The 26,232-nt window shown below is 36.4% G+C and overlaps 1 protein-coding gene across 1 annotated transcript in view; it reads right to left on the minus strand.

The window, feature by feature from the left end:
* The window catches only part of Itga8 (integrin subunit alpha 8), a 195,341-nt gene that overhangs the window by 142,024 nt on the left and 27,085 nt on the right, over positions 1-26,232 (minus strand). The window contains exons 3-8 of the mRNA XM_004859985.4: positions 16,094-16,194; positions 13,190-13,313; positions 9,012-9,073; positions 7,915-7,960; positions 4,578-4,703; positions 3,135-3,179 (exon numbers count right to left, since the gene is read on the minus strand). Of these exons, the coding sequence (XP_004860042.1) occupies positions 3,135-3,179; positions 4,578-4,703; positions 7,915-7,960; positions 9,012-9,073; positions 13,190-13,313; positions 16,094-16,194 (504 nt within the window). The remainder of the gene's footprint in view (positions 1-3,134; positions 3,180-4,577; positions 4,704-7,914; positions 7,961-9,011; positions 9,074-13,189; positions 13,314-16,093; positions 16,195-26,232) is intronic.

Consider the following 26,232-nt stretch of genomic DNA (forward strand, 5'->3'; position numbering starts at 1 on the left):
TATTTTATATATCCTCTTATCACTTAAAATTTGGATGCACTTTCTAGATATTTTTGAGAGCCAGTATAAAATCACTGTTATTTTCAATCATTGTTCCCTAGAATGTACAGTTGTATGTCATTACTTATTTCCTTGAGTCAGAACTGAGTGCTATTTTGGAAAGTGTCTGAACAAAAACCCTAGTGCCTTATTTTAATAAATCATTTGGCATATTATACAATTTCCTTTGCTAAGTTGCTGAGTGACTATAAGATTTGACTTTTTAAAATGTACTATTCATTTCTCTCTGATGGCCCCTAATCCAATGGTTATTTCTTATGTACAAGGAATTGTTCTAGTTTATAACGATAAAAAATGAGCTAATTCAGTCCTTAAAGTAGAGATAGGCAATACTATAATCACCAATCTCTATTTTAGGGATGAAGAAATGGAGGTATCAAGACATTAGATAATTTGCCTAAGATCCCAGCACTAGTTAGTAATAAAGTCAGGGTTTAAACTCAAGAACTTCATATCCAAAGTCTATTCCTTTATCCACTACAATATATTGCCTTTTAAGAGCTTGAAGTAAAAGTAATGGAAAGAGAGATTCTTTAAGAATTAGCTTATACTTATTAAAAGAAAAATGATTATTATTTTCTACCAAACTACAAAGCTTTATGGATTTCTATTTAGTGTAACTTTGTCAATATGAAATTATTAAAAATCTGTGCTGATTCCTAGAGATGACTATATTTCATTTATGTCTAATTATTTCTGATTAGTTAAAACATTTATATTAGTGACAGCTAATGTTCATATGAAGCAAGATAAAATGGTAAACACTGATTGATTATTGGCTCAGTCAATATACATTACTAGTTAGTAAAAGTAACTATTTATTGCCTGGTGTATGAAAAATATTTTAACACACTATCTCATGCAATCTTCAGAATATTTTGAGTTATGTCAGATTAGCGTCATTTAAAGATAAACAAATGAAAATTAGAGAGGTTGCCACATCTAAGAAATATAGTCAGTGAGGTCAAAATTTGATCCTATATAGATCTTGACCCCAAAGATTCAATTTATTTTTATCAGACTATTTCTTATAGGAGTCTATAACAAGGAAAATGTGGTCTAATCTTTGTGTGGGAAATAAAGGAGAACAATACATAGATTTTGCCTACAAGGAGCCAGATGGCAGCATAAAAATTCTACATATAACACTCTTCCCTCTCCTCCCCAAGCAAGTCTACACATGAAGCAGCTGGTGCAATTTTCCTCTCTCCTCTCCCTTTCTTGTTTCTTTCCTTACTTTTGTTTATTTTAGATTATAATTATTATGGTGTAAAGATGAAGTGACTCCCAAAGACGCATTGAAGGGTTCATTTTCCCATGCAACAACTGGTCAGAGGTGGGGTCTAGAGAACTGATTGTATCAAGCGGGCATCTATCTACTTATGAGTTCATTAACTGAAAGGGCTGCTGGGAAGTGAGGCCTGGTGCAGGAAGTGGGTCCCTGGGCCTGTGATGGATACATATCTTACTGGTCTCTTTCCCACTCTCTCTGCTCCCAGGAGGCCATGAGCTGAGCAGCTCTCCTTTGCCACACCCTTCTGCCATGATGTTTCTGCCTTGGAGCCACCCAACTAGTGGATTGAAACTTCTGAAACTCTGAGCCAAAATAAATGTGTCCTCTTTTAAGTAGTGTACGCAAGGTATTTTGTCCCAGCAACAAAAAGGTGACAAATGCAGTGATATGATTGGATTCTATTTATATTATGCTGAAAGCCTTCAAGGCTCCTCGATACTTTTCACAAATTCCAGAATCTTTTGTGTGACTATAAGACCCAGCATGATCTGGGGCCTAGTCCCTTTCTGTAACTCAATGTCATTTCATGATCCGTATCAAAGTCTAGCCAGTCAAAATGAGTTCCTTGAATGCTCCAATCTTTTATACATTTTAGAATGTAAACATTGGCTCCCTGGTGTGCTGCAGTGTTTTCTCATCACCAAAGCTTCCTTTTCTCTATATTTTGAAGTTTATTCTAGCACTCCCCACAATATTTAATCAGGTCTTCTCTGTTCCTTCTTTAATGTCTATTGGCTCTAGTAGGTTGTAAACTCTGAGATTAAGGATCATTTGGTCTCCTCTACCTGCTCAACAGTTGCCAACAGAACCTAACAGTAGATTATGCAAAAGTGACTGAGGAAGCTGGATATGGGGGTACATGCCTGTGGTCCCAGAACTCAGAGAAGCTGAGACAGGAGGATGGCAAGTTTGAGGTCAGCCTGGATAATTTAGCAACATAGTAAGACCCTATCTCAAACTGAACTGAACTGAACCAGACTAAACTAAAACTACTAAAGAAAAAAAAAATTTTTTTAAAGGGTAAAATAAAATGGGCTGGGGATATAGCTTAGTACCAAACCCTGGGTTCAATCTCCAGTACTGAAAAAACCAAAAAGCTTGAGGAATCAATGGCAAATATCTTAGAAGAGAGAAAAATGAAATGACATAGAAGGATTTCTGGGGACAGTGACACTTGAAGTTGGCCTAAAAATACATAAACGAAAGCACGTGGCCGCTGGTAGATGAGATGGTTACAGGATCGGAGGATTAAAGACATAGATGAAGTCAAAGCAAAATATAGAAGACAGATGATGAAGAGCATTTATGAGAATGAGAATTAGTTTCTCTTCCGATGGGACTGGGAACTTTCTAAGAGAAAAGGAAAGTAATGCTAGCGAGTTGGATTGGAGTCAGGAAGGGAGGGTAGTTTTGGACACATGCAGTTTGAGATCCTAGACATAAGGCAAAAGGAGGAATCTTGATTCCCTACATTCTATCTGTCACTGACAGTGTGGCTGATGTTTAAGTCATTTAATCGCCTGTACTGTATATTTTCATTCATTCGAATTTTATATTGCTTAACTAGATTTTACCAAGTTTGGTATTGACTCATGAAATTCTCTGAAACTTAAAATTGTGTACCAAATTATATATACATTTATAAAAATATCATATGCAATTTGGGATTCAAATTTATATACATTTTATATAAATGTGAGCAAAGAAACTCACATTTACGATGCACATTTATGTCATTTTCCCCACGCTTTTAAAATGACTTAAGTTGGATATCTCTCACCTTGCTGAGAGTCTCCAGTAAATTCCCCAGCAGCAACTGAGTACCCTGTTTTAAAGAAAAGAAACAAACTAACCACACTTGATGACTCAAGTAAGTTATAGCTAGAAAAAAATGAAAGTATTACCACGGTACTGCTTTAGTCACAGATCACTACAAACATAAAAATTCAGGATTTTATAAAAGGAAAATTAACCACACTGCTATGAAGGCTTTATACTAAATCCTACATATGCAATAGATCTGCTACTATGATCTTAGAGAGGAACATAGCAAAACAAACAAAACAAAAACTAGATTCGGAGACCAAGTTTCAAACGATAAACACTTCCAACTTGAAATGTACAAGGAAGCTCATGTACTTTAAGAACTGCAGATTCATTCTAATGAAACATGCTATTCTGACAGGGGATGTTTGGGCCTGGGTTTTGCTATTTCTGATCATCCACAAGGTCTGCTTCCTAATTCCTTTAATGGTGGTATTCCACAAGTTTCACTCAGCTCTAAGATGAGGTACCAGCTACACTGACCAAAAATGACTATTATTCTTTACTTTTCAAATTTCTCAAGCCATTGAAATGCCACTGAGATCCCAAAGGTGGGAAATCGTAGTGTTGAAATGCTCTTGTGTGGATTGCACATGATCAAAACTGAGAATGTTAGATGTCCCCCCTAACCTTCATCTGCTCACAGGTACATGAGGTACATGTACTTCTGGGAGTAACTGGATCATGGCGTGTGACACTGGATTAGTCCTCTGATTGGTTTAGCATGGTTCTGGGTGTGGATGGTGGATTTACTGAAGAGAGAAGCCCCACCCTGGGTGTGGGTGGCACCAACCAGTAGGGTTGTAGCCTGGATGGAATAAAAAGTCAATGAAGAAGGAAGGCTCCCTGCTGCTTCCTGCCTGGCTTGCCATGAGCTCTTTCTCCTCTACCATGCTCTCTGCCGTGCCACCTTGCCTTGAAGCCAGCTGGCAATGGACTGAAATATCTACAAACTGAGCTAAAATAAGCCTTTTCTCCTTTGACTTGTGGGTGTCTGGTATTTGGTCCCAGCAATGAGAAAGCAACTAAAAGACATAGCATGTGGAAAGTCTCTTGTTGCTGCTCTAGAAACCAAGCAGGGCTCCTGTCATGTTGCTGCCACAGCACTGATTAACCTCGCTAATACATAGTGTCTACTACCGGCAAAATCATTGACGTGCAAAGGAATGTTATGGAGTCTACAAAAAAGCGGCTAGAAAAATATCCCACTAAGACTCTGTAGATTACATACATGATGGATGAAAGCATCTTTATAAATTTATAAAGAAAAGCTCAGACCATTCTAACCTAGAAAGAAAATGTTCATAAGATATCAAACAAGTCAGGAATCAAATTTGCATCTCCATTTAATCTGTTTGTCTCTTAGGAAACCACAAGTTTCTTGAGTGACGGATCTCACCAAGGTAGCTGTCATCATAGGAAGCAGGAGCCACTTCTGTCTGCTTTTCTCCAGCCAGTGTCCGTAGAATGTCCTTGAATGAATAATTTGCAATGACATCGGCAATACTGGTGGTGATCAACTGACCTGTGTTCAAACAGATCGATACATTAACAGAACAAATGGAAGAGGCAGGGCCTCCCTCTGCAGACCCGCACCCACACACTCTCTAAAAACTGCCATGGGAATTGCTTGTGTTTTGATATGAATGCTCCTGTCTCCACTACACCTGCAAGGTAGAGCTGGTTGCCGCTGGGTGGAGCTCTCCATTCTGACAGAGTATTGTCAGAAATATTGATGAGCCACAATAGTTTGTCTTCCTGTTGCTTTCAGTGTATATCCTCCCTTCACCTTTAAATGATAAAAGTATGGAAGAGTTATTTGCAGCTGCAATTTGCAAACTAAATTTTTATTGTAGGATGTCCTAGAAGGAGACTTAGAAATCATTTAGCCAAATACACCTTTTGTTATAGGTGGCACAAGATGCTTAAGTGTGTTCTCTGAGGTTATATGGTTTTGTTAGCAGGATATTTGGTGTTAACAAACCAAGCTCTCCTTTGGCATTCTGATAAAACTTTTTATATTCTTGCAAAGTATAGATATAGTATTCAATCTAAAGCACTTATACTCAATTAAGAGGTTGTAAGAAAGGAGCCAAACAATCTTTGAGGATTTCCATGATAATATGTGCTAATATATACTAATAAATATATATATAATATATTTATAATAGTCAGAAGTAGCCAGATCCAATGAGATCCAGAACTTCAGCAAAAAACAAACCAATGGCCTCTGATACTGATAGGTTAAAAACTTTAGCTGATCTCTCCCAAATAAAGTCACTCTCAGATGTCATGAAATATGACTGTGTTGGGGTACACAAGTGTCTAAAATATCCCTAACAATTTTCCACCAAAACTTCTATGTATTCTCATACTTATTATGGAGATCTAAGGCAAAAGAGTGATTTCATGCTCTTTGGGAGAAAACTGGAGAAATGCTTTCAAAAGACTAATATATCACCTTAATTTTAAAGCCAAATTATTCTTCAAAAATTCACACATAATTCCCACTGTCTTTCTGTTTGAAGTTCAAAAGAGGAATAAAGCTGTCAAACCAAGTCATAACTACTGGCAGGTGACTGCGACTGGAATGACTTTTCTGATAGTAAGATAATTATAGTTAGGCACAAATTTATGAAGAAAGCAAGTATAATTTGCCAGTGTTTTAAGGTTAAAAGCTCCATAATCCCTTTCCTTTCTCCCACACATACATTGCTTTTGTTTGTTTCCTTTAGCTTGGTCTATAATCCTTATAATCTTAAGCCCGTATGAAATTTTAAATTATATATCTCGGACAAATGCTTCTACATACCCTTGCCATGGCTAATTTTCAAATCATTTGCATCAGACATTTTTTCCAACTTAAAGGAATGGTTTATGTAAAATTAACCAAGTGAATTAAAGAAAATCTAAAACAAACAGAATTGTATATCCATGTGTTGGATATTATATTTTGTTTGCAAAATAATTCCTAAAGATCAAAATGAAACTATTTGAGGTTCTCAATTATTAGTGCATGAATTAAGCCTAATAGTAATTACATATTATTTTTTATCATAAATTCATCTTCCTGAATCTTTCCCAAGGGTTTTAAATATGTTCAAGTGTTTTACAGTTTAAAAAAAAGTCCTCCCTCACTACTCATCTGTCTCATGTTCTACCCTATTTTTATCCTAACTTTACAGACAAGATTCAGTCTGTATTCTTTGTATTCTTATTAGGCTTCTCATTCATACCCATGGCTTCCATTACTACCAATATGTGAGTGATGCAAGTTTATGTTTTACCCAAGAGTGCTTCCTAGAGGGTAAGTCTATATTCCTAAACTCTCATGTGAAAACACTTGGATGTCTCAACATTTCCATACTCTGCATAACCAAAACCAAACTCATCATCTTCTCTTTCCATCTCAGTCCAAACCTATTTTCTTCTAGTATTTTCTGTTTCAGTGGGTGGTACAGGTGAAGAAATCAGAAACATATCTTTGACATCCTCCTGTTCTTCACCACCATCCATCCAATCCATCATTGAGGCTGTTTATTTTGCCTCCAAAGTATCTCACAAATTTCTCCTGCTTTTTTTTTTCAGTCTATGCCATCACCACTCTAAGAAAGCAAACATGTTTACCTGAAATTTACAGCTAGTTGAACTTAGAAACTTACAATTAGTTCATAACCTTATTACAACCTCGTAACTACTGTAGTGCTGACATTTCACTTTGGCCAACTTTCAATCCTCTTTCCATACTATAGCCAAAGTAATCTTTTCAAAACATGAATTTGGTTATAACAACCTGTGCTTAGAATTCTCCAGTGGTTTCCCATTATTCTCAGCACAAGTGCCACCTTCCTACTCTAGCTAAGCCCACCCACTTAAACTCTAAACCCACCAGTGCTTTCTAGTTGTTGGAAGGAGAAACACAACTGTTCAACCCAACCAGCAAGTCCTGTGGGCTGGAAGTTGGGGCCTCTCCATACACTCTGGCCACTCCCCCTTTCTTTCTTAGTTCCAGTAACTTTGACTTTCCTCCAACATTCCCTGCACTGCCATCCTTCATGTCACAGATATTTGGTCATTGTCTCTCCTCTCTTTTCCTAGGGGACTCCACTCAAGGTTCAGATCCAAGTTCAGTTGTTTGCTTCAGAATTACCTGATGTTTGGGCCGCTATTGGCCTATGCGGCACCTTTAGAAGAATTACAAGCCATGCCCCCTGGGCACATGCTGTCCTGTACCTGGTCCATATGCAGAGCATGAGTTGTATTCCAGCTCCCTGCCGCCCAGTGTTTGGAGGATAAAGTCACCCGTGTCCAGCCACACGAAGGCCTCCTGTTTTCTCAGGGTCTCATCACGACACAGCTTTCCACCATGCTGTGTATCATGGTTGGAGCTTCGTGGGTCCTCCTGTGGCTATCTGACTTATGTCTACATCTTTCTCTAGATATTAGTCTACATTAAACCCTGTGTGTTTTCACTCATTGTCTCCAGCATCTCACCCAGAGCCTGGCGTAGCCCCAGTACATGCCTGCTGGATAAATAAATTGTCCAGTTGCAAGGATATTTTAAAATATCATGTATATAACAAAGTACAAATTGAAACTATATATGCTATAGTCAAGAAACCATGAGTAGGGATACAATATTAACATAGTAAAATGCCAACATTTAGTGTTATTTCTGCTTCATCTCCTTGTTAATAACAACAAACATGCTTTTCTTTTCTGCCAACAGAACATACCTTGCCAGTAAAAACTTCCAGGTCCACCTACTATGAGGTCTCCATTCTACAAAGCAGAAGAAATTGGAATAACCAAGCAACAGAACAAAACAGAACATCTGGAAAAGATACACTGAAATTTTTTAAAAGGTGACAAATTATTGCTAATAAGCCTGGCTCTAACAATCTGTTACTCATAAAAAAAGCACAAGGACCTGCAAGTCATTTTCTTTCCATTTTTGATTGCGATTATTTAGTGCGTTATCATATTAAAGAATTTTAATTTAAAGCAATTAGGTGAATTGAACCCTCTCCCTTGAGAATATATAAATTCAATTTTTTTGGCATAGCCTGTAGTAAGCAAAATACCTCCATGTTTAATGTTAATTTAGCAGACATGGTCTTTTGAAATGCCACGGTGATAAAAAGGAGATTCTATTCCAATTTTTTTCAAGGGTAGCTTTTCTTTTTTCCATAAATCTGCAAATCCACCCCTTTCTCGGGAGAGAAAACGAAAACTCCAGGTCAGCAAATATGTTCTCTTCTACTTTCCCACCTGCTTTTCATACCCTAGATCTGTAACTTTCAGTGGAATAAAATTTAAACAATACAAAAAAGCAATGATAAATACAATGAATGGGAGTCAAACAGAACATATATCAATGAAATTTTCCTATGCTATTTTCAAAACCATTGAATCTTTGCCTTTGTATTTGCACTAGATATCACTCTTTTAATTTTATGAGAGGATATGTGACTTTAATATTAATGTTAACATAAAATCAGGCAATTTCAGGTTAGAGATAAAACAATTTGTAGCTTCTTGTGATTTTCAAAAAACATTTCTTCTCTGAGTTTTTGAGATTTTCATTTACAATTAATTGCTACAAGGGGGTATGAATGAATTTCATTGTATATGTTTCTATACTTCATAGGTTGTCAAATACACAAATGACTTAATAGATCTAAAGAGAAAACAGAAAAAACCTAAGAAGCTGCTATATGTGGCTATTATGTATATACAAATTGTTTTTTTTGCTGAGGTGCAGGAATGAAAGATAGCAACACCAACAATAAACACATTAAATATTAGAAGCTGCAAGACAAAAACAACTTACCTTATAAAAATCCAGACTAAATCCTGCTTGGCAGTAACCCTGGCCTTCAGGATCAAGATTGCCTGGAATGAAAAAATATGAGAAAAGGAAAAAATTGAAACAAAGCCTTTGTAAATAGGGAAGGGTGGAGGGGGTGAAGGGAGGGCAGGAGAATGGGGAAAAAATAAGAACCAAGATACATTATGTAAAGGTACAAGCATCCAGTGATAAATGTAAATGTATTGTATACCTAATATGTACCAATAAAAGAAATTTAAAAAAAAAGATTGCCTGGAGTGATCAAAATATATAAATGTTATAATGTCATCATTTCAAAGATCTATTTTAATAACCAATTCAAGATATTTTGTTCTTTATAGACTTCTAAATTTTCTTAATTAAAAATATGTGCTTCTTTATATTTATTTTTAAAAATCCATTCCAAGTAATTCATTAAATGTATCTCCATGTATTTTCTTATCCCACATATTATTGTGATTCCATAGTAAAATTAACAGGAATTCATTTGAAGAAATAAAATCTTCATCTATTGACTGTGTCCCAAGTTGCCTGTGGGGCAGTAATGTCTCTCCTTTGCCCACCTGGATCTGTCTGCTCTTCCCAGCAGATGGTTCTTTGAGAAAGATCCACCTATGTGTGTGTGTTTTCCACTGAGGACACCAACAAAGATTTCCATTTTTATGTTCCTAAATAAAATGATTCTATTATGATGTTAGGTAAATTGGGAGATTGTATTTCTCATTGTAATGACTCTCATAGGGATATGGCAATGATAATGTTCACAAAAGAAAATATTCTAGTAATGGTTTATTTTGTATTCTATGAGATCTAACTTACTAAATGAACGTTCAATAAGATCTCATCGTAAATGTCTGTAAACTATAGTCAGGCTAACATAGAACTCCAAGGATATTTTTATTAAATCCTTTAGAACCCTAGGATTAGGAATTTACTACTTATAACTTGCAATTTAAAAGAGATTCAATAGCTTCTAAATGCTTAAATTATAGCCAACATGTAGTTAAGGAGAGGGAATCTCAATCGTTGTACAGCTAGATATGAACATTCTAATAACTGTTTCGTTTTTATGAAGGCTATTTCTGATCAGCAAGTAAAACGGGAGAGCAGGAAAGGAAATAAGGAAATGAACATCATCACAGGAAATATTTATAGGCTTGGGAGGGGGCTTGTTTTGTGAGGCTGGGGCCCAAACCCCCAGAGTCCTACACATGCTAGGCAACTGCCCCTACCACTGAGCTAGACCCCAGCCCTCTGAAGCTTTTTGAAATGTATCCTTTCAGCTCTCCTACAATGTCTTGTATGTTCTTCTTCTCTTTGGTCAATACTTAGCTAATTTTAGCATGTTCATCAACAGTTCTTTCCACATGCTCCTTTATTTTGCAAAATAACCTTTCTAACTCACATAGTATACCTTAGCAAAATTTGTTCCTTCTTTCACAGCTATATGTTGTGGTTTATGGTTATAAATTTTATAGAATTCCTTCACAGCTCATCTATATAACCTCAAATGTCTGGGTAGTAGTTTTCTAGTTCACGGTTGTAAATATTTATATGCACCTAGAAATATATGTGAATACAAGATATATTACTATGTGAATCTATATATGTTGAGTAGTTTAAGAAATGTATTTTAAATGCACCAATCATTTTAAATTCTTTTTTAAAATAAACTTTTTCATTTTTAATACTCAAATTATTCAAAGGGGAAAAAATGACCATTCTCGGAAGATATTTTGCTTTAAAAGAGGAAACAAAAGAGTGAAAAAATATTTTTTAATTTATTGAGAAAATAACCAACTTCAAATGTTTATTCTTGAGTGGCAATTATAGTACAGCATGAAGTTCTTTCCTCTGAAAGCCATTTCTTTTTCTGGTTGAATTATTATTTATGAGAGCTAAAGGAATCTTTCTTCCTGGAACTTCAGAGCATTTCTGAACTATACAATTATGTCTCAGGGTAAACTTAGGAATCCAAGGACACATGCTGAGTGTTCACCACTATTTATTGACTTCCAAAGGAAAATTGAACAGTGTGTGTGAACTGTCCTCACCTGAATTATGAATGATTGTAAGAGCTGAATGCATGTCATTAATATGAATGAGGTCAGCTCTCAGATTGCTCACTGTATCCGCTCAGTTCATTGGATTTGTGGCGTAGAATTAACATAAATTCTCTTTTGAAAATAATATTGCTGATGTTCCCGTTCTGTGATATTGACCATATGCTCATGAACAAGCTGTCTTTGTGTTAATGAACTGTGAACTTCTAGCCATGACAGGAAGTCTGCTCCTTGGATGATCTGAAGGGGAAGAAGTACGTATAGGAACAGGGATCCCAGGAGGATGTGAAAACAGCCGAAACCATTCTTGGCAATGTATTCAGCTATTCTGAAATTCAACCTGAGCACCATTTTATCTTTTAGGCCTTATTCTTCTATGTTGGAAAAATAAAGAGTAAATCAATTGATATTGTAATGTGGCCATGGAGCTGCAATTGTGAGTGTGCTTTAATTTAATACATTTTTAAATAATGGCTAAAGTTGCATTGAAACTTGTGCCTCACAAGTCTAGATTCTATAGGGCTTCATTTTAATCTGAGCTCTCCAGTCACACAGCCAACCAGGCCTCACTCGAAGCAGTGAAGAGTCTCACTAATGATTATCCTCAGTGTCGGCTGGAAAACACAATGTGTCATCAAGGCAAAAGGCGTGGGAAATATGGGCTCATCTTTTTAGTTACAATAGTTTGCTGTTCTGGGATAGCATCTTTAGTCAATCATGAAAAATATGATAAAAATATGTGTAAATGTTGACGAAGCAAATTAAGTATTGAACCTCTTTGGAATGACAGTACCAACCTTTACCAAACCCAAGAGCCAAGCACCCTGAATGCAGCGTGATCCGAGCTCTGCATCTTCTTGGATGCTGCCTGTGCCTGGGAGCACTGTCTCTCCCAGCTCTAATCATCATTTGCTCAGTTTCCCTTCCTACCATCTTGGCGAAGGACTCTTCTTCTCCCTGTCCCAGGCCAGGTTACTCCTTTCTCTCTTGCCTGGCTATATTTGTCTTTGTAGCACTTTTCACTTATATTTTGAACTTATTTATCTACACATTTATTGCCTGTCTCTCCCACTAGAATGTCAGTTCACTAAACCCAGGGATTTGTTTCCCCCTGTTCTTCAATGTATGGAATGTAGAACAGTTTGTATGAAAGTGTTCAGTAGACCCGTGTTGAGTAAATAAGTGATGGAGTCTTATTGTCTATGAAGCACCCTCACTTTAGAGCTGTTTAAGATAAAGTCCCGATTCCACAGACTACCTGTTCAGCTAACATTCTGAAGACCATAATCTTGTCCTTGCCAAAATGTCACCAAAAGCTATCAGAGTTAAAATGGTCCACGCCCAGTTCTTTGGAGCTCTGAATCTCTTTAACCTTCTCTTGCCACTGAATGATTCTTTATCTTCAATGTTCTACTTCTGATATTTATTCATTGTCTTGCCTAAATTAGTTTTGAATTATAAAAATATTTGTGCAAAATCGGGCTTAGAGCTGGCTTGCTGTTAGGACATGGGGACTCGTTCAGAGGTGTGTCACTGAGGGCATGGCCTGGAGGATTGTAGCATATCTCCCTTCCCTACTCCTCCCTTGATTTCTTCTGCTTTCTGGACGCCATGATGTGAAGAATTCCTCTTCTGTGATGCCTCTCTGCCATGTTCCCTGGCCATGGAGGCAGCTGACTACGAACAGAAGTCTCTACAAACTGTAAGTCACAGTAAGTCTTTCCCCCTTTAAGTTATGTTGGGTACTGTGTCTCAGCAACAGTAACTATGACAGTAACTAACACCATCCCTGCAATAACTGAGCAAAGTGGGCAGCCAGCATTCTTCAGAACAGAGTACATTCTCAACCCCCACTGACAGTTTAAAGCCTAAAATAAGGAACCAATCAATTCCCCTGAAGAATATCTAAAAATTGAATTCTCAGAAACATGGAAGAAAGTCACAAGAATGCCAAGTCTTGGCCCTCCTGTCACACACAGCAAGACAGCCTGTAAGACTGTCAATAACTTTTACTCTCATCTCATTTCTGCCTAATGCTATAACTTATCGATGGCATTTTGAGCTAACTTTCAGTGTCAAGGAATAAAAATAACTTACTGTTCCGACAAGGGGAGTACTCAGCATATGCACTGAAATTCTGAATTGCTACATAGCAGGTACCAACTGGGTCCTTTTCTGGTGACGGTTTAAGAGTTCTCCAGTGATATAAAGGTGCACAGGCCTGTAGAACATCAGACAGTGAACATATTTTTATCTAGGCTTCTCATATAACAGTTTCATTTGAATTGCTGACTAGTCCACCTAAACATGATAAATGGTGTTAAATTGTTAGGTGAATTAATTGCTCCCCAGTATGCTAATGAGCACCTTAGTAGTCAGAGTTAACTAAACCTCCCCAAACAACTTGCAATATCAATACATTGTAAAACTGGCAAAAATTAAACATATGCAAAGGAATGAGTCCCCTTGTCACAGAATGGTAAATTAAATAAAAGTAACCAGGCAAAAGGAAATTAACTCCTAAAATGCAAAGGATGCATATTTCTTTTTGGGCCTGTTTTTTTTTTTTTTAATTGGGCAAAAAATGAAAGCAAATGCTCATTCAAACAGTAAATAAGTCAGTGTAATGTGTTAAAATAAGAACTAGTTTCTTTCTTTGTCTAGTTGTTGCTTTTTAAAGACTGGCTTTCAAGTCAAAGGATGCAGATAAGTTTATACAGCTGGGTTTTATGGATTCTCCTACTTTATTACTAAAGTCACATCTTCTGAATTTTTAAATAATGACTTTTCTAGACACATTACTTCCTTGTCACAGTGTCTGGGGCTTTCTTTTAATTTAATGGTTTTTATTCATGGTAAAACTGAAGATGAAAGACCTCATCGAGTGTCTATTTTAGCACTAGAAAGTCATTAAAAGAGCACACATTAAAGACCTACAAGAGTTTGGAGGCAGTGACAGTGAGTGAGAACTTAGCATAGAGCCCTGCATTTAAAATGTGATTAATATGTGTGTGGTCAGTTCAATTAAATTCATGCTCACTGGATAGAAATTGAAATTAATTTTATAATGCCAAATTATTGTGCAGTAGCTGCTATGTCTTTGGTGTTATGACATAGGATTTGTTGTACCAGAAACTTACTTGAGGCCTCACCCAAACCTTCTAACTTTAGGAATGTTTCTCCGGAGAAAATAAGGCATATTAGATTCTGCCTTATGAGGCCACTGGTAGTAATATAATGTGGTGAAAAGATGGAACTGCCTCTAATTAATTTACCTATTCCTGGGAATGTTATCAGCAAAAAGGAATCCAAAGAACAGTAAAGAAACAAACAAAACATGTTCCTGCCATGTCCTTGTTTCTTCTCCAGAAGTTAAGATTCTAACAAGAGCACAATATTTAAAAGGAAATCCTCTTTAAATTAAATAATATTAATTTTGCTGGGAATGAGAGAGGCGATGAATGTATACAAAACACAGGCGCTTTTTTTTACTTCTGTTTTGAATCCTGTATGTTTTGTCTGATTGTTCAAACTTTCAGCTGTACTGACAAATCTACAGAATCCTAGGATGTGGAACTACTAACCTATCTTCTCAGTTGATGAGAAGTGAAAAACTGACAATGTATTTTAGTTGTACAAATGTATAAGGAGATAAGGTCTGGGAGTAGTCAATGGCTTCCAAGGTGAACGTTAGCATCCTGGGCAGAGGCCTTGGCCACATGCATCTGCAGCACAAGGCAGCATGCTGGAAATGCTCACCATATTGGACTCATCCGTGGGCCATGGTTTCTGCTTCCTTTCCTGTATGTAGTCCAGCTTCCTTTTGAGACTACAGCCTTGGCTTAACCTCCACACCACTTCCCTGGTATTCTGATCCTCTTACTTTTATTTTAGGCTTTTTTACTCTAAGTTAAAGTCACTTTAGGTTTCTAAATGTGCCCTTGATAATCTAGTCCAATGTATAACTACTTTTAGTAAAGATAACGATAATTTCAAGTAAATCATCCTTCTACAAACTCAGGTTTGTTCAGGTATGTATTTATGTATTTATTTCTTTGGATTTACCATTCTTTATACTGAAAAGTGTTGGCCAAAAACTCTTTGGCCAACAAAGAGTTGGGGCTTCAAGAGCCCCCAAACGCTTTAAGTCATCTAGGTTCTCTTATCTCACGGTCTTTGCAGCAAACTGCCAAGTCACCCGCTTAATAAATGCAGCCTTCGGTGTGAATTGTGAACAAGGGGAGTCTTCATCTGGGTGGTAACACAGTCACTCCTGGGTTCACTGTAGTCCAACTGGCCTTGTCTTCTGTCTGACCAAAGGAGACTTGGTGCCGTCTTACACTTTAGAAAACGCAAGCTTACCAAAAACCAAATATTTCTGTGGCATGTTGTATTATTGTACTTTCAATGGTTTTGAAGGTTTCTACAACTATTGAATAAATGTGTGACAACTGCATGCTACTGATAAATTTTCAGGATGTAAAAGAATTACTATAGTACTCAAAAGATTTTGTGAACTCTAAGCAGTTACTAGAATGAAATTAGCATTTTAATAGTAATTCTTATAAGCCATGTATCAGTAAAGAATAAAAAATATCTTACCAATTCTGGAAGAAAAATATACTAATGCAAGTACAATTCTATTGGTAGTACATTGTAAATGCTGAGCTTCTAACTAGAGAGAGCTGTCTATATTTTATATGTCATCTATTTTATGTCAAAGTCTTTTTAGAGGGTTAAACACAGACTAAATAAAACTAGGCATCTCCTTTGGGTATTTATTCTTCTAAGTTATAATTCAAGTATTCTTAAATCCTAAAATCCAAAATTATTTCTTTGTTGTTATAAGGAAATTAAAGGTAATAAGTTTTTAAAATACCCCAAAGTAAAAATCTTCCAGATTCATTCAGTAGCCATTGACTTCTCAGTAGCCTAGACATATATCATGACTTAAAACAATAAGAGAATAGAGTCATAACACGTCACACAATTCATACTCACCACGACTTTCTCTTTATGAGCTTTCACTGTTGCTCCAAACCATTGATTCGATTTAAATTCTATAGGTTCTTTAGTTCCATTAACTCTGATCTTTCTGTTGTCTGACAAGGAGGATATGAATTATTAATAGTTTATAAAATGTGGCCGTCAGTTAAAATATACAGCAATAAATTTCTCATTTAACATACTAAAAGAGTGAATACCAATCTTCTTAAACTTGCTCAGAAAACTGACAAAGAGTAAATACTTCCAAGAGCTAGTATTAGCCTAATACCAAACCCTGACAAGAACACTATAAGAAAAGAAAATTACAGGCTAATATTCCCGATGAGCATAGATGCAAAAATCCTCAACAAAATACTAGCAATTCAATAACCCATTAAAAGTATCTTTCACTACAATCAAGTGGAAGGGTGGTTCAACCAATGCAAAACAATAACCATGATTCATCCCATCAACAGAGTGAAGGACAAAACCCATACGATCATCTCAATAGGTACAAAAATGCACTTTAAAATACTGAATATCCTTTCATGACAAAAATTATATATATATATGGAATATATATTAATACAATAAGGCCATACTTACAAGCCCACGGCTAGCATCATACTCAATTGTGGAAAGTTGAAATCTATTCCCCTATTAACAGGAACCAGACAAGGATACCCACTCTCATCAGTTCTATCCAACATAGTAATGGAAGTCCTAACCAAAGTGATGGGCAAGAAAAAGAAATAAGAGACACCTAAATCATAGAGGAAGAAGTTAAATGACTTGGCTCAGTTTGCATATGACATGGTCTTACATATAGAAAATCCTAAAGACTCCTTAAAAGCTATTAGAAATAATAAATTTAGTAAAACTGCTGGATGCAAAATGAACATACAAAAATCAACTTCTACACACTAACAATGAACTATCTGAAAAGAAAATAAATAAAACAACATCATTTACAATAACAATACTTTGGAATAAATTTAACCAAAGAATTGAAGGATCTGTATATTGAAAACAATAAAAATTGATGAAAGAAATTAAAGAAGACACAAATAAATGGAAAGATATAATGGGTTCATGAATTGGAAAGATTTATATTGTTAGAATGCCCATGCTACCCAAAATGATCTACAGATTTAATACAATCTTTATTAAAACTTCAACATTCTTCACAGAAACAAAAAAAATCCTAAAATTTTTATTGACTCACAAGAGATCCTAAATAGCCAAAGCAATTTTAAACAAAAAGAACAAACCTAGAGGCATCAGACTACCTGATTTTACAATACACTACACTACAAAGCTATAGTAATCAAAGCTCTAGCATTCAAAATAACATGGTACTGGCAAAACAACAGGCATGTGGACCAGTGGAACATTATAGAGAGCCCAGAAATAAATTAATGCATTTATAGTTGATTGATCTTCAACAAAAGTGTCAAGGATACACAAAGGTGAAGGGATAGGCTTTTCAATACATTGTGTTAGGACATGGACATCCATATGCAGCAGAAGAAATTTGACCCTTATCTAACCTTGGATACAAAACTCAACTCAAACTGTATGAAAGACTTAAATGTAAGACCCAAAGCCACCAAACTAGCAGAAGAAAACAAAGAGAAAAGGTTTTTTTTCTATTGGACTTTGCAAAGAGTTTTCAACCTGACTCCAGAAGCACAGGCAACAAATGCAAAAATAGACAAATGGGATTGCCTCTAAAATCTTCTGGACAGCAAGGAAATAGTCAACAAAGTGAAGAGACAACTTATGCAATGGAAGAAAATATTTGTAAACCACTGGTCAGTTAAGTGTTAATGTCTAAAATATACAAAAATCATTTCAACAGAAAGCAGGGCCTCGTTTTATAAAGTGGAATCATAAAGGAAGAGAGGAAAAAAATATTTGGAGTGAGAGAAACGTTCTATTTCCCGATTGAGTTGATGAGTGTGTATATTTATACACTTATATTCAGTGCATTTTAGTGGCTGCAAGTTACACTTAAATAAAGTTCACATTTTTTTAAAAAAAATTTCAAACTCAATAGTAAGAAAACAAATAATCCAATTAAAAACTAAGCAAAAGACCTGGCTAGAAAAACAAGAGAAGACATGCAAATGACCAATAGGTGTAAGAAAAAATACTCAACATCACTAACCATTGGAGAAATGCAAATCAAAACCACAAGGAGATACATCAGCTCACCGCAGTAAGAATGGTGATTATTAAAGAGACTAAAGATAACAAGTGTTGCTGATGCTGTAGAGAAAAGAGAAACTTCACATGCTTTTGTGGGAATGTAAATTATTACATCAATTATAAAAACAGTATAGAGGTTCTTCAAAAAATTAAATGTAGAACTACCACACAATCCATCAATCCCAATTCCAAGTGTATAACCAAAGAAGATGAAATCAGTATGTTGGACAGACATCCAATTTCATGTTTTTCACTGCAATATTAATAATAAGCAAGATATGGGACCATTGTAAGTGTCCATCGACAGAGAAATGTATAAAGAAAATTAGCCATTTAAAAGATGGAAACTCTATAATTAGTGATAACATGGATGAACTTGAAGTACATTATATTAGTATGCGTGCTGTTGAAGTAAGCACAATAATAAGTTAAACTTGGTGATTTTTTTCTGTGTGTGTGGTGATACTGAGGATTGAACCTAGGGCCTGGAACATGTTAGGCAAGTGTTCTACCCACTGAGCTATCTCCTCAATCCTGAGTACATTATATTAGTAACATAAGCCAGGCACAGAAAAAAGACAAATAATGGGTAATCTTATTTATACGTGGGATGCAAAAAAGTTGAACTTATAGAAGCAGAGTAGAATAATGGTTACCAGAGGCTACTGGGGAGTTGGAGGATGGGAAGTTATTGGCCAACAGATAAGATGTTTCAGTTAGAATAAGTTCTGGAGATCTATTATATAGCATGATGATAGCATTTAATAATAATGAATTGTATACTTGAAAATTGCTAAGAAAGATTTTAAATATTCTCACCACAAGAAAAAAAAAGGTAGCTTGTTAGGTAATTGATATATTAATTAGCTTGATTTAATCACTCCATAATTTTCACAGATATCAAAACAGCCCATTGTGTACAATAACTATGTACAATTGCTTTTTGTCAATTTAAAAATACTTGAAAACCATTTTCACACTACTAAATTTGACTGGCTAAAAAAAAAGAAAACCATTTTCATACACACGGAGATACCTTTTTTGATCAAGCCTAAACCAGGAGATGACCTCCCTTAGGTAAGTACAAAGTCACAATATGTAAATGGCATTTCCCAAGGTAAAAAGGATTTTGTTATGTTTTACATTTCAGAGATAACCGTAGATTAAACTTAATGTGGATTTTGATAGCCTTGAATCTACATTGCAGTTAGGTGTTTATTTGTTTCAGACAGAAAACCAATTAATCATAACTGCTTAAAAGAAATTTGAATCTTTCCCAGTAGTGAAACACATTAAGATTCTCCTGGTCCAAAAAGCACATTTCTCAGCACTCATTACCAGAATCAGCATGAAGGATCCAAGGTCTTGGTTCTTGAGGGACTAACATGTGTCTGCACAGCCACTGCACATAAAGCCCCACCACAGTTTTACACACAGTCTGCAGATGTCAGCAAGAGGGGGGCCAGCTGGGGAGAAACTTGACCCAATTATAACACACTTCAGATCGTAATCAAAAGCAGAGCTCTCTTCTTTCCCTCTTGGTTCCCTGACTTCCCACATGCTTCTAACTCCTCCATCCTAACAGCAACTTCCATCAGCTATAATAGCCAGTGAGTTTCCAAGGACATTTGTACTTGGCCAGTCTTTTGTATGTATTGTACTTTTCTTTCTTGACTCTCTAATAACTACATTACAACATGAACTTTTAACTCCTATTAGGTAAGGCCAAAATAAACATGTAATTAAAGCTTCAATTGGGTTTATTTATGATTTTGGACTTTTAAAAATTACTTATACTAAACCTAGAATTTCCATTTTGACATGTTAGGAGAAAATCTTGAATCTCCTTCTTAAAAATCTTAATGCTTTTGATGTTTCGGGACTTTGAAAAAACAAAACAAGTTCTGGAAATCCTCACCCAAAATGCACAAGACTGGGAAAGAATTAGAGAATCCGTATGGCTTACAGCCTGATGTGGAAAATATAAACACTTCTATTTGGGTCTAGGCAGCTTGGGTGCTTACAGAACCCAGAGTTGAAGGATCCAGCCACCACCGACTGGGCGACCTTGCGCACTTCATTTAATCTTATGGAATTTTAAGTTCTTTAAGTGAGGCTGAAAATATATCACCCACACCTTCTTCACCAAGGGTCATGTCACCAAGATCACATCAGATAAATGAACGTGAAAGTTCTTGATAAACTAGGCAATTCCATAAAACAGATATCTCACAGCCATACAACTAAAGGTCCACTATAATTCTCTTAATTAAAAAACTGGAAACTCCATCTAAGTCTAAGGGTTGGAAGGACCTCACAGGCATGCAAGTGCACAAGTCATTAAAAGTGATTTGTGAACCTCAGGAATTAAATTGGTGGTACTTTATGAGACTGTCAAGGTGGCTTTGATTAAGGATGGGGAAGAGTACCACAGTGGCTTTGAAACTTCTAAACTACCAAAAAGCCATGAAAAGAAGACCAGAAGCTCAAAAATTCAAACATGGTTAAGGAGATCCCCAAAGAACTTAAATTTTAAATGCAGGCTTCTGTGAAGAAGGAAATGAAATATGGGGTAAAGAGATGACAGTTCCAAGCTGATCCTTGCTTTGCTAGATTAAATCATGCAATTCTCCTAATTCTGCCTGAATGGTTCCTGAGGCATCTTTTCTGCTATAGAGGCTGAACAGGATAATAACTGTATTAAAATGTAAACTGTGGTTCTTTTAAGCAAGAATTTTTTTCTGAGAAATAAAAGGAATAAAGATAGGAAATGAAGTCAAATTGTCATTATTTGCAGATGACATAATACTGTATATAGAAGACCCCAAGAACTCCACCAAAAGTCTTCTAGACTTAATAACCAAATTCAGTCAAGGAGCTGGTTACAAGGTCAACACACAAAAATCAATAGCTTTCCTCTACACCAATGACAGACTCACTGAGAGAGAAATAGGGCAAATAATTCCTTTCACAATAGCATCCAAAAAACTGAAATACTTTGGAATCAACCTAATGAAAGAAATTAAAGACCTCTTCTCTGAAAACTATAGCACTCTGAAAAGAGAGATTGAAGATGATATCAGAAAATGGACAGATATCCCCTGCTCCTGGGTAGGAAGGATTAATATAGTGAAAATGGCCATACTTTCAAAACTGCTATATAGATTTAATGCAATTCCAATTGAGATCCCAGCAGCATACTTCACGGACCTTGAGAAAATGATCCAAAACTTCATTTGGAACAAGAAGAGACCCAGAATAGCAAAAGCAATTCTAGGTAACAGAGACATGGCAGGGGGCATCACAATCCCCAACCTGCAACTATACTACAAAGCTACTGTGATAAAAACAGCATGGTACTGGTAAACAAACAGACCTGAGGATCAGTGGAACAGATTAGAAGATGCAGAAACAACTCCAGACACACTCAGCCATCTCATCTTCGATAAAGGAGTCAAATACCCTCACTAGAGGAAAGATAGCCTCTTTAATAAATGGTGCTGGAAAAATTGGCTTTCAACTTGCCAAAGATTAAAACTAGACCTATATCTCTTGCCATGCACTAAACTAAAATCAAAATGGATTAAAGATCTAAATATTAAAATAGAAACACTGAACCAGTTGGAACAGAGGTTAGTTAGGTAGAACTCTTGAAGACATCGGTGTAGGAAAAGATTTTATGAACAAAACCTCAGTTGCCCATGAACTAGCACAAACAATTAACAAGTGGGATCTCTTCTTATTAAAAAGCTTCTGCACAGCAAGAGAAACCACCAGCAGTGTGAAGAGACAACCCACAATGTGGGAAAAAATCTTCACCTGATTTTCCTCAAAGGTCTACTATCTCAAATCTATAAAGAACTTAAAAAGATTAAACCTCCCAAATTTAAAGACCCAATCCAAAAATGGGCATCTGAAATGAACAGACATCTCTCAGACAAGGAAGTAGAAATAGCAAATAAATACATGAAAAAATGTTCGACATCACTGGTCATTGGAGAGATGCAAATGAAAACAATGCTGAGATTCCACTTCACTCCAGAAAGAATGGCTGCTATCATGAAATCAACCAATGACAAATGCTGGTGGGGCTGTGGGGAAAGAGGAATCCTGCTCCACTGCTGGTGGGAGTGTAGACTGGTGCAAGCACTGTGGAAATCAGTATGGAGATACCTCAAAGAACTAGGACTGGAAGTCCCATTTGATCCAGCTATTCCCCTGCTGGGGATCTTCCCCAAAGAATTAAAAGAATCATACCACAGTGATATATGTGCACCTATGTTCATAGCAGCACAGTTTGTGATAACTAAAACTTGGAAATAGCCCAAAATGCCCATCAACTGGAGACTGGATAAAGAAAATGTGGTTTTTTAATAAAATGGAGTACTACTCAGCCATAAAAAATGAGAAATTAGAGACATTTATAGCTAAATGGATGCACATTGAGGTGATACTCTTAAGTGAAATAAATAGGACACACATGTATAAATACCAAATAGTTTCTCTGGTGTGAGAAACTGAAAGTGTAAATAAGGACTAAAATGTATAATAGGTAACGTGAAATAGGAAGAAAAGGGGCAAAGGGGAAGGAAGTGGGAGGGGTAGGGGAAAGGAAAGAAGGGAACGGAATTAATATGTGAAAATGGAAAAATAGGAACAAAATCTTTGTAAATAGGGAGGAATGGAGGGGTTGAAGGGAGGGCTGGGCAAGGGTGAAAAATAAGAACCAAGAGAGACTATGTAAAGGTGCAAATTTCCAATGATGAATGGCAGTATATTGTATACCTAAAATGTACCAATGATTAGAACGAATAATGGATAATGCAAAATAGGAAGAAAAGGTCCAAAGGGGTAGGGGTAGTGGGAGGGGCAGGGGAAAGGAAAGAAGGGAAAGGAAAAATGCTGAGAAATGGAAAAAATGGAAATAAAGTCTTTGTAAATAGGGAAGGGTGGAGGGGGTGAAGGGAAGGCTAGGAATTGGGAAAAAATAAGAACCAAGATGCATCATGTAAAGGTACAATTCCCAATGAGAAATGTAATTGTGTTGTATACCTAAAATGTATCAATAAAAGAATTTTTAAAAAAGAATTTCTTTTTTCTGGATGAGGAGCACAAACGAATGGACTTCATTAAGTCCATACTCACTACAAGGAGTGTACTAGAAAAGAATTCCAGTGTCCCAAGTCTCTTACTAAGATGAGTTCTGATTTAGGTGTGTCATCCTTTCAGTGAGCCTTGAGGGCAACAAAAGACCTTTGAAAAATTCTGGTTTATTATTTTATACAGTTTTATAAATGTTCTGTCTTTAAATCTAACATTGTAATAGTGCAAAATTTCAGATAAGTGTATCACCTCAATGTGCATCCATTTAGCTATAAATGTCTCTAATTTCTCATTCTTTATGGCTGAATAGTACTCCATTTTAGAAAAAAACCACATTTTCTTTATCTAGTCTCCAGCTGATGGGCATTTGGGCTGCTTCCATGTTTTAGCTATTACAAATTGTGCTGCTATCAACATGGGTGCACATATATCACTGTGGTATGATTCTTTTAATTCTTTGGGGAAGATACCCAGCAGTGGAATAGCTAAATAGGACACATGTGTAAACACCAAATAGTTTCTCTAGTGTGAGAAACTGGAAGTGTAAATAAGGACTAAAAGGTATAAAAGATAATGTGAAATAGGAAGAAAAGGGGCAAAGAGGAAGGGGAAGTGGGAGGGGAAGGGGAAAGGAAAGAAGAGAATGGAATTAATATGAGAAAATGAAAAAATGGAAACAAAGTCTTTGGAAATAGGGAGGAATGGAGGGGTTGAAGGAGGGCAGGGGAAGGGGGAAAAATAAGAACCAAGAGAGATTATGTAAAGGTGCAAATTTCCAGTGATGAATGTCATTGTATTGTATATCTAACATGTATCAATAAAATTAATTTTAAAAAATTTCAGATAAGTAAGATGGATTTAGATCGAGGTGAAGGTAACCTCTGGCTAATTTCTTAGCTTCCTTTTCTAAACAGGATTCTTTCATGCCAAATAACCTGACACAGGATGTAGGGCTTTCTATGCCCAACAAACCTTTCTGGGCATGGAAGATGTTTCTGATTTGATTTGATTTATGATCCCGAGTAAAATCTGTCAATACTTAGCACACTTTCTGCCCTTTTTATCTCTCCTCTATGTAACAAGGGCTGAAAGCCTGGAAAACACATTTTCAAGACTTTCTTACCAGCAGGATTCTGAGTGAACGAGAAGCTCATGAGAGCTCGGGAAGAGGGAAAGACGGAGAAGCTGCTGCTTTCTGGTGGCAGCTGTAGGCAGGCACGCGGGCATCCGCAGTAACAGATGTGATGTTCAGCTGGCAGCTCCCAAACATTCTTTTGGCGATCATGTCTTCGGAGTGCTCGGGGCAGCTAAGATCACCCATGCGATCCCTGAACTTCCAGATTTGCTGATCCACAGGCAGCTACTTTCTTGACCTCACTCCTGCCTTTTCCACAGCAGTGCAGGCAGATCAGCCTCTCTTTGAAATCTCTGTCTACTCGTGACCTTCAAAGTGGCTTCTGTTTTCCTAGCAAAGCCTAAATCCTGACTGACACACTGATGACATGGGGCAAAGTATCCAGGGCAGGGCCACACATCCTCAGAAGACAGGAGGCAACTGGCACCCACTGGATAGAGTCAAAGCTATAGAAGTCCTGGAAAGACCAGCAGTTCTGGGAGACGGCTGAAGGAGACCACCCAATGCCTAAGCAGTTCTGCCTTCAGCATGGAATGAACTACAGAGAAAGCCAAGTCCAAAGAGGGAAAAAACTTTTAGTGATTATTTAAATTTAAATATTTTCATATGTCTGGAAATATTATTTGTTAAGAAAAGTTCCCAGCCATTTAAAATATAAAATATCCTTAGCTTATAGGCCATACAAAAACAAATGGTCAGGGATGGGGATTTAGCTCAGTGGTTCCACCACCACCCAAGTTCGATCCCCGGTACCAAAAAAATAAAAAATAAAAAACAACAACAACAAAAAATAAATGGTAGATCAACTTTACTTGTAGTTTGCCAGCAACTGATAGAGTATTCTTTTGTGTGTTCCTTTTAACTGTCAAAAAGACATTCTACTGTATTATCTGTATGTAGCATTCTGTATTTGTGTTTTCCATTCAATTTTATGTCTGTGAGAGATGTCCATGAGTAGCTAGCTAACTAGATAGCTAACTAACTTGATAGTAAGGTACATAGAGAGAGAGATAGATATATAGACACCTGGATGGATGGATGGATGGATGGCAGATAGATGCATGGATGGATGGATGGCTGGCAGATGGATGGATGGATGATTGGATGGATGGATAGATGGATGGTTGATGAAAAGACAGATATATCTAGATCATTCTTTTTAAACTCTTATATAGTATGATATCCTATCGAATAATCATCTAAATTTTATTTATTCATTTCATTACATATAAAAGCTTAGGGTTTCTTCTGTCAGTGTTGCCATTCCTACAAACATGAGCTCCAGGCATCCTTATATTCATTTTATCTGGATATATACAAGGGTTTTTCTCTGTACCAGAATAGAAATTACATTACTGGGTCACAGAAAGTAACCACATTCATTTTGTCAGAAATACCACAGTCTCCAAAGGAATTGCAATTTCTATGCCCATCAGCAGCACATGAAAAAAGTGAACCCCCTCTTGTTAGTGTAGAACTTGTAAGGTTTTTCTAATCCAAGTGACTGTGAAATGGAATACCACATTTCCCTGATTACTAGTAATTCTGATCATCTTCTCATGTATATTGACCATTTTTTTTCTTCTCCTAATTGCCTGTTTATATCCTTTGGTCATTTTCTCATCTGGTGATTGGTTTTATTGGTTAGAAAGAATCCATTTTATGTTTGAGGTATTGATTCTTCTTTCCATATATGAAGTATCAC

Source organism: Heterocephalus glaber, unplaced genomic scaffold (genome assembly GCF_053883595.1).
Source record: "Heterocephalus glaber isolate CG9 unplaced genomic scaffold, H.glaber_assembly_v1.0 deba00000768, whole genome shotgun sequence".
NCBI lineage: Eukaryota > Metazoa > Chordata > Mammalia > Rodentia > Bathyergidae > Heterocephalus > Heterocephalus glaber.